This window comes from Arachis stenosperma, chromosome 7, assembly GCF_014773155.1.
Source record: "Arachis stenosperma cultivar V10309 chromosome 7, arast.V10309.gnm1.PFL2, whole genome shotgun sequence".
Classification (NCBI taxonomy): Eukaryota; Viridiplantae; Streptophyta; class Magnoliopsida; order Fabales; family Fabaceae; genus Arachis; species Arachis stenosperma.
In genome coordinates this window covers 24,339,981-24,348,180 of record NC_080383.1, presented here as the reverse complement: position 1 = coordinate 24,348,180, position 8,200 = coordinate 24,339,981, and the positions used below count along the sequence as shown (strand labels likewise).

The window sequence follows — 8,200 nt, the reverse complement described above, 5'->3', positions numbered from 1 at the left end:
CAGTACGTTTTTAATTTTAATTTAAAAATAATAAATAATTATTGTTGTTAATAATTGACAAATTCTTTTTTGGTTCCCTCTACTTTTTTATAAATTAAAAATATTATCTCCAACAATACACTACAAAATTTAAAATAGTTAATTGAATATGAAACTGTAATCATTTCAAAACATTCTAATGTTTGTACTATGTGTGATTCAAAGTTTATTATGTAATATATAAGGTATACGAAATAGGTTGATTTTTTTTTTTCTTTTTAAATCGCAAGACCCAGTTGAGAAATGAGAGAGATTTTATTTTAGTAGATACTTCGAATATTTTATATTGTTTTTATGTGAAAAAATATTTTTTTATTATTAAACGATGAATTATAGAGTTTGATTTTGATACGTTTTTAAAATGTTATTTTTATTTAAAATATGACTAAACAAATAAGTTACACTCTTAAAAATTTTTTTTATAAAAAGATGTTTTTAATTTTAGTATCTTCATTAGAATAGGTGTTTTTATTTTAAACTTTATTAGGTAGACAATAACTTTTATAAATAATATGAATAATAGGTTTTAAAATTAGCCAAATAAAATAAAAACACACTACACTCCCAATTACTCACCTAAATCTTAATATTAGAATAATCATCCGCATATTTAATAAATTAAACATCTAATATATCTATTATTCACATTATTTAATATTTTTATTATATACTTATACTTCTTTCTTTTATTTTTTACCCAAACTCCAATATATGGTCATGCAACTTGTGTGAAAGCATTGTGGCTAAAGCAAATCACAATGACATCTAGCTATTGGAGTAGCCGAGTAGCTCTTGTTGGATCGATTTAAAAAATAAAATCGATCTAATTGGTTATAATTTTGATTTTGTTGTTTGATTATATTTTTTAATTTAAGCCAATTTTATTCAAACAATTGTAATATATTTTGTATTAATTTAAATTAATTAATCAGATTTAAATTACTGTTATTTGAATAGGGTTGAGTTATTCGATTTTAGAAAAAATGTAACAATTTAAAATTTTTTAAATTTAAAATTTGGATGGAAAAAATAATTAAATTTAAAAATTTGGATGACAAAAAATAATTAAAAATTTTTAATTATAAAATTAAAAATTTGTATAGGATAAAAGTCATCCAATTTAAATCACAATAGTTTAAATCGATTTGGATAAAAAAATTAAATCAATATTTAATATTATACAATTCACAATCGTTAAAATATATGTTCAACAAAATTATTAAGTACATAAATTTTTTAGCACAATAAAAAAATTTGATATATGGCAAATAAAATTTTGAAAAATAATTCGTTCAACTAATAAAATATATTTGTTCACCAAAACTACTAAGTACAGAAAATTTGATACACAATACATAAATATTTAAAGAATCACATACTCATAACATTGACTTATGCAATTAACAAAATTTATTCATAATAAAAATTTGGAGTGCTAGGTAAATAATGATCATCTTGAACAAAATAAATAACTACCAATCAAATAAAAATATACTACACTCTAATTTAAATTTACTCTTTTAACCTTATTAATTCACATTGTTCACACATTATTTAAAAAATGTTGTTGGTTACCTATATTTTTTTTAAAAATTTATGTGCTATGATCAACAAAAAAATTCAACCAATAGAAAAAGGGCAAGTTATGTTCCATGAAAAAAGGTCACAAGGCAGTTTCTGTTTATAAACTTCTTTTGTTTAGTAATTTGGTTGTTTCCTCCCCACTTTGGATAAAAATCATGCAACGCAGGCGTAAGATTAGGAAATAATTTTATAGATATATAATATACGGTACTAAAATAAAATGGTACATCAACTATAATTTTCTAACACACGAACCAGGTCTGTACGACACAACCAATATACAAATGGAAGAGGGTAGTGTATTCAATGATAAATAGAAGGAGATAGGCGAGGTTTGAGCAAAAGCTCGAATGGTGTGGCTTTCATCATTGTGAGTCCAAACGAGGCACTCATATCGACGGGAGCATCAAACGGTGTAGTTACCTCAAATGCATGCAAGAATGCAGCCAATGCCAAATGCGTCATCTGAACCCCAAACGTTATCCCAGGACACGACCTTCTTCCACCGCCAAAGGGAAGAAGCTCGAAATGCTGACCCTTCACATCCAGATCCTTGTGTGTGGTTAGAAACCTTTCTGGCTTGAATTCCAATGGATCTAACCATACGCGAGGGTCTCTGTGAAGCTTCCAAATGTTCAAGAACATTCGGGTACCTGCTTTGATATGATAACCTCCCAAGGTACAATCCTCTGTGAATTCTCGAGGTCCTGAGAGTGGCCCAGCCGGGTACAATCGCATTGATTCTTTTACCACAGCTTGAAGGTATGTTAGCTTGTTAATATCTGATTCCTTCACTAGTCTCTCCTTGCCTACTTGTTCATCTAGTTCGTCCCGAACTTTCTTCAAAGCGTGCTGATGATTTATTAGCAACGAAAGTGTCCATATCATTGTAACTGCTGTTGTATCCGTTGCCCCTGAAATTATCATCTGCCAAATGATGCAAAAGAGGTCACCATTATTTAAAAGTACAATAATTTTTAGAAGATAATAAAAAATCAGCATAAATAATCAAAATTTACTTTAGAAAAAATTTAGAGGCTAGCACTTTTATTAAATTCTGGTCCGCACTTAACCATAAAAAAGAAATTGAATAATCTTATACCATTAGATATTATCTCACACAATTTAAAATATTATTGATAACTACAAATCACTTCATCTACTAACCCCTTAGTACTATTCTTCATTTAATATTTATTAATGATTATTAGAATTAATAAATATTAAATAAATTAAATTTAAGTTAATTATTTTTATTATTTTTTTAGTATTACTGTTAAAAATAAATCTATAAAGTTATCGTAATTTATTATTTTAGCCAATAATAATTAGTTAATAATATTTAAAAATATGAAATTAGGCTGTTTGGACTAAAAATATTGAATTACTAACTAAAAATACTAGTCAATATAAACAAAATTGTTAACCCTTAAATTTTTCTCAAATTAAAGGAGCAGGTTTAAATAAGTTTTGAGAAAGAATCACCCGATAAAAAAGTTATTCGAGAGAACAATCTTATAAAATTATTTTATTTAACTTAATATTTATATTTATATATATATAATATTTATTTTATATTTATGTATTTATTACATTTAAAACCATTTATTTATTTTAACAATAAATAAAAAATATAAAACAAGAAAACAAATGTATTAAAAAAAATACCCAATCAAATATACATCAATAATTATCATCAGATATTATTCATGCTGCGCTAAAATCCAATCAGTGGTTAAAATTATCCTAAGCTTTTAAAATATTAAATAAATTACAAAAATATTATTTGTACACCAAAATCAGCTATTAAAATTAGCTACTAATGTAATAAATACATGTATAGTTTAATTTATTTTTAATGTATATTTATATTTCAACATGTATTTTATATTGATGGCTGACTTTAATGACTAATTTTGGTGTACACATAACGTAACTCAATAAATTAATTTATGATAAAATAATAAACTAAGCTTTATTCTTTAGTTGAGTAATTAAATTGTCCAAATATTTAAAAAATAAGAGATTAAATTATCCATTAATTTTGTTAATAACTTTTTTTAACAGAAATGCTAGGGAAGAATTTATTGTTTTTTACCATAACTTAGCTATTAATTTAATTTTTTTAGTCTAATAATTCAATAACATATTTTATTCTATACTTTTAAACATTAATGTTTAACTAATGGCTAAAAACAATAAATTTTTATAATCTTCTAATATTACTCATTTTTAAAAGAAAAAATATTAAAAAGAGCCAACATTTTTAGTGTAAAAAAAGTGAAGAATTGATTAGTATTTGATTTAAATGTAAGATAAAAAATAAAAATAATAATTATATAATATTTTTATTTTTAAAACGCCAAAAATTAATTTATGAATATTTTGGTAAAATTAATTTGTTAATCATCCATTCATAACAAAAGGGAGTAAATCTCTCCGGTAAAAAAAATTGGATAGTATCAATTGTGATATGTTATCTTTCATTATCTTTTATTATTTTTTTTCTTATATTTAATTTTGGTTTTACTTATAAAATTAATGTGTCATTTTCTCAAGTATTAAAAAATGGAGAGAATCCATTTTGATAACAAAATCAATGACAAAGCAAGACGTGAATGAGGTGCATACCAAAGAGGTGGCTTTGATGACAGTGTCAAGATCATAACCATCAAGATCAGCGCCATTATGAAGGACAGAAAGCAAGACGTCAATGAAGTCTTGTTCTGTTTGGGCGTCACTCTGATCATCATCACCGCACTCTCTTCTTCTCCGATGATCTTTCAACCACTCACAAATGATCTCGTCCATCTCCTTAGCAGTCTTCTTCATCTCCTTCACTTGGCCACCAAAATCAAGCCATCCAAGAAAAGGAATGGCGTCCCCTATCACGTGCACTCCCGTCAGACGAAAGAACTCCCTGAACGCCCTCCTGATCCTCCCTACTTCTCGCCACTCATCTTCGCTTCTTGCCGTGTATCGCTTCCCCACAACCATCCTCAGAACCGCGTTCAGGTTCAAATCCCCCAACCACCTCTTCATCTCCACCACATCACTTTTATCGACGCATTTTCTGTACATCTCTTTCACCGATGCCTCCACCTCTGAATCCCTAATACCCCGAAGCATGTCGAACCGGCGAGCGGAGAGTAACTCTGAAGCGACTATCTTGCGAATCTCGCGCCAAAATTCACCGTAAGGAGCGAACGCGAAATTGACATAATCATATGTGAGAATCTTTGCGGCAGTGAACTTGGGACGAGAGGAGACGATGGCATCCAGGGTTGTGAAACACTCCTTGGCTAACTCCCAAGAACTCACAACCACGGCAGTGTGAACACCGATTCTGATGCTGAATATGGGACCGTACAAGTCTGCTAAGTCTCCAAGTTTTTCGTATGGTAGCTGGCCTGAACCGCCTAGGAGGTGAAGATGACCTATCAACGGCCACCGACCTGCGGCCATGGGTGGCTTCTTTCGGTGACCATCAAGTGGTGGTAGTGCTGCCCTCTTGGCCAAGTACAAGCAGTACGAAATGATAAGTGTGCCGGCAACTCCGGCTATTATGGCGTCAAGATACTGGAGCATGTTGAGAACTATTGTTTAAGTTTACCGGGCAATTAAAAATATGATACTGAAATGTTATACTAATTAAAAATAGCAATGTTATACTAATTAAAAATAGCACATTCTAAGAGGAGGTACCCCTTTCGAACGTGGTTTGTTGTTGGACCCTCAATAGAAAGGTGTAGCCTATATAGTGCCCACCAGTGACGGATCCAGAAAAATTTAGTTGTGAGGGCAAAAAATAATAAAATTTAGGTAGAGATATATTTTTTATTTTTTACAATATCTAATACATTAAGAACTAATGTATCATGACTTTGAGTTTTATTTAAGAGGGGTCAATAAATTATTACACACATGAAATGAAATTCGAACTCCCAACACTTGTTTAAGTGGACGATTAAGCTAATCACTCGACCAATTCAAATTTATTTAGACATATTTAAAACTTTAAATTAGAATTATCTATATATATTGATAAGAATTCAAAATATACACACAATCACTTATTATAGTATTTAAAAAAATAAAAAAATAATTTCACTCAGTATAATATTTAAAATAATAAAAAAATAATTTATAATGACTTTTTTTATTTTTAATATGACTAAATATTATTTTTCTATATATATTCTAAAACAATTATTTTATTTTTTATTATCTCATATTTAATTATAAAATCTACTTATTATAGTTTTTATAGTATAAATAAATCTTTTATCTAAAATAATTACTATAATCAAGGCCAGTCTAATAATAAATATTAATAAAGTATATTAATATATAGATAATATATTTTTTTATGTTAAATATTTTTTAAAAAGTCACTAATAATTTAAGTTGTATTTAATTAAAAAATTAAATTTTAATTTAATTATCAATTAATTAACTAATATAATAAAATTAATTATCACTATTTTTTAAGTTTATTTATTTTTTATTTTTTATTTTTATATTAAATCTAATTTAATAATATAATTATTATTAAATGTTAAGTTTAATAAAATATTTTTTAATATAAAATACAAAAAAATATTTATATTTTATTTTAGATAAATATAATATAATAAAAGATATATATATATATATATATATATATATATATATATATATAGAGGTATGTATTAGTTTTTTTTTTTTAAACATGTGGGGGCAAATGTCCCCTCCTCTTTCAATGTAGGTTCGTGTCTGGTGCCCACAAATTTTGGTGGTTATGGTGGCTATAGACTTTACAAATAATCAAATGTTGAAATTTTTAATCATATAAATAAAAAATTGAAGCACGTTTCATTTACAGTTTTATTAATAAATAATGACATATTTATGGGATTGTAAATAAAAAAAAATTATATCATTTATTATATTTTTTGATAAAAAAATGGTCTATCATTTTTTCTCGTTATTAAAAAAAAGTTTTTATTAATGTCTAAAATTAAAAAAAATGGTAGTATCTAAAAATAGTAAAATACTTATATTGCATTAATTTTTTTTCTCACGTTAATAAATAATTATTTATATTTTTTATTTTTAATTAAAATAATTATTTTATTCTGCAATAAAAAATTTAAAGTCTAAAGTTACTGTTATTAATTAAATTTTAATATTATATTAGTCAAGTAAAATTTAAAATTATTAATTATAAAAAAGAAAAGTATAAGTAGACAATGAAAATATTAAATAATGTGAACAATAAATATATCGGATGTTCAATTTACTAGGTGTGCAGATAATTATTCTAATATTAAGATTTAAGTGAGTAATTTGAATATAATATATTAGAATAATTATCTACACACCTACTTATACATTCAATTCAAATAAAATATATTATACTTCAAATTACTCACTTAAATCTTAATATTAGAATAATTATCTGCACACCTAATAAATTGAACATCCGATATATCTATTGTTCACATTGTTTAATATTTTCATTATCTACTTATACTATTTTTTTGTAATTAATAATTTTAAATTTCACTTGACTAATATAATATTAAAATTTAATTAATAACAGTAACTTTAAACTTTAAATTTTTTATTGCAGAATAAAATAATTATTTTAATTAAAAATAAAAAATATAAATAATTATTTATTAACGTGAGAAAAAGATTAATATAATGTAAATATTTTTAGATACTACCATTTTTTTAATTTTGGACATTAATAGCAATCCCATTTCAAACTACGAGAAAAAACGATAGACTATTTTTTTTAAAAATATGATAAATGGTCTAATTTTTTTTTATTTATAAACCCATAAATATGTCATTATTTATTAATAGAACTGTAATAACCAAAATGTATTTCAATTTTTCATTTTGTATAATTAAAAATTTTAGCATCTAATGATTTGTAAAATTTATAGTCACTATAAACACCAAAATTTGTGGACACCATCAATTACACCCAATAAAAAAGATTATAGCACAAGTCATGCACATGAAAAGAAGACAAACTTCATCAATCTAATTATCTAAAACTTTATCGGTAAGACGGTAACGTAGCTAGGCATGCCTACCTTTGCACAGAGACATGATACATAAGGAGTCCGTCCATCGTGGACAATTTTTGTTCTTACACGTTGCAGAAGGTTCCCTTGATATATTATGCAGAAGCTGTTCACATATACCATTGTCTTTTTATGGAACATTAATATTTCAATATTTATGATCACTCAGATTTAAATTAAATAATTCATGTTCAGATTTAGTTTAGGAGACATACAGGGGCCATGACATGTGGAAGTTCATATATAGTTGGTCTGTAAAGATTGAAGTCGAGCAAGCTGGTTGCTTTCAAATAATGGCCTGTGCCAAATGTTGGGCTTTTTTATATAAATAAAAAAAAATTATATTTACTAATATATAAAGTTTTTGAATTTTTTATTGTTTTAAACACGGTCACTATTTCGCAGACAGTCATTGCGCAGAGAAGAACTACGAAACTATGTCAGAGAAGAACTACGAAACTATGAGAGAAAGTGCTGGTGCTATAGTGCATGTGTTG

The 8,200-nt window shown here is 26.0% G+C and overlaps 1 protein-coding gene across 1 annotated transcript; it reads right to left on the bottom strand.

The window, feature by feature from the left end:
- Positions 1–1,824: 1,824 nt before the first annotated feature.
- LOC130942012 (cytochrome P450 CYP82D47-like) lies at positions 1,825–5,315 on the bottom strand. The gene is made up of 2 exons (XM_057870678.1): positions 4,255–5,315; positions 1,825–2,550 (listed from the first exon to the last, which is right to left on the bottom strand). Exons 1-2 carry the CDS (start codon positions 5,209–5,211, stop codon positions 1,927–1,929), a joined length of 1,581 nt encoding a protein of 526 aa, XP_057726661.1. The 5' UTR covers positions 5,212–5,315; the 3' UTR covers positions 1,825–1,926.
- Between the last annotated feature and the right edge of the window lie 2,885 nt (positions 5,316–8,200).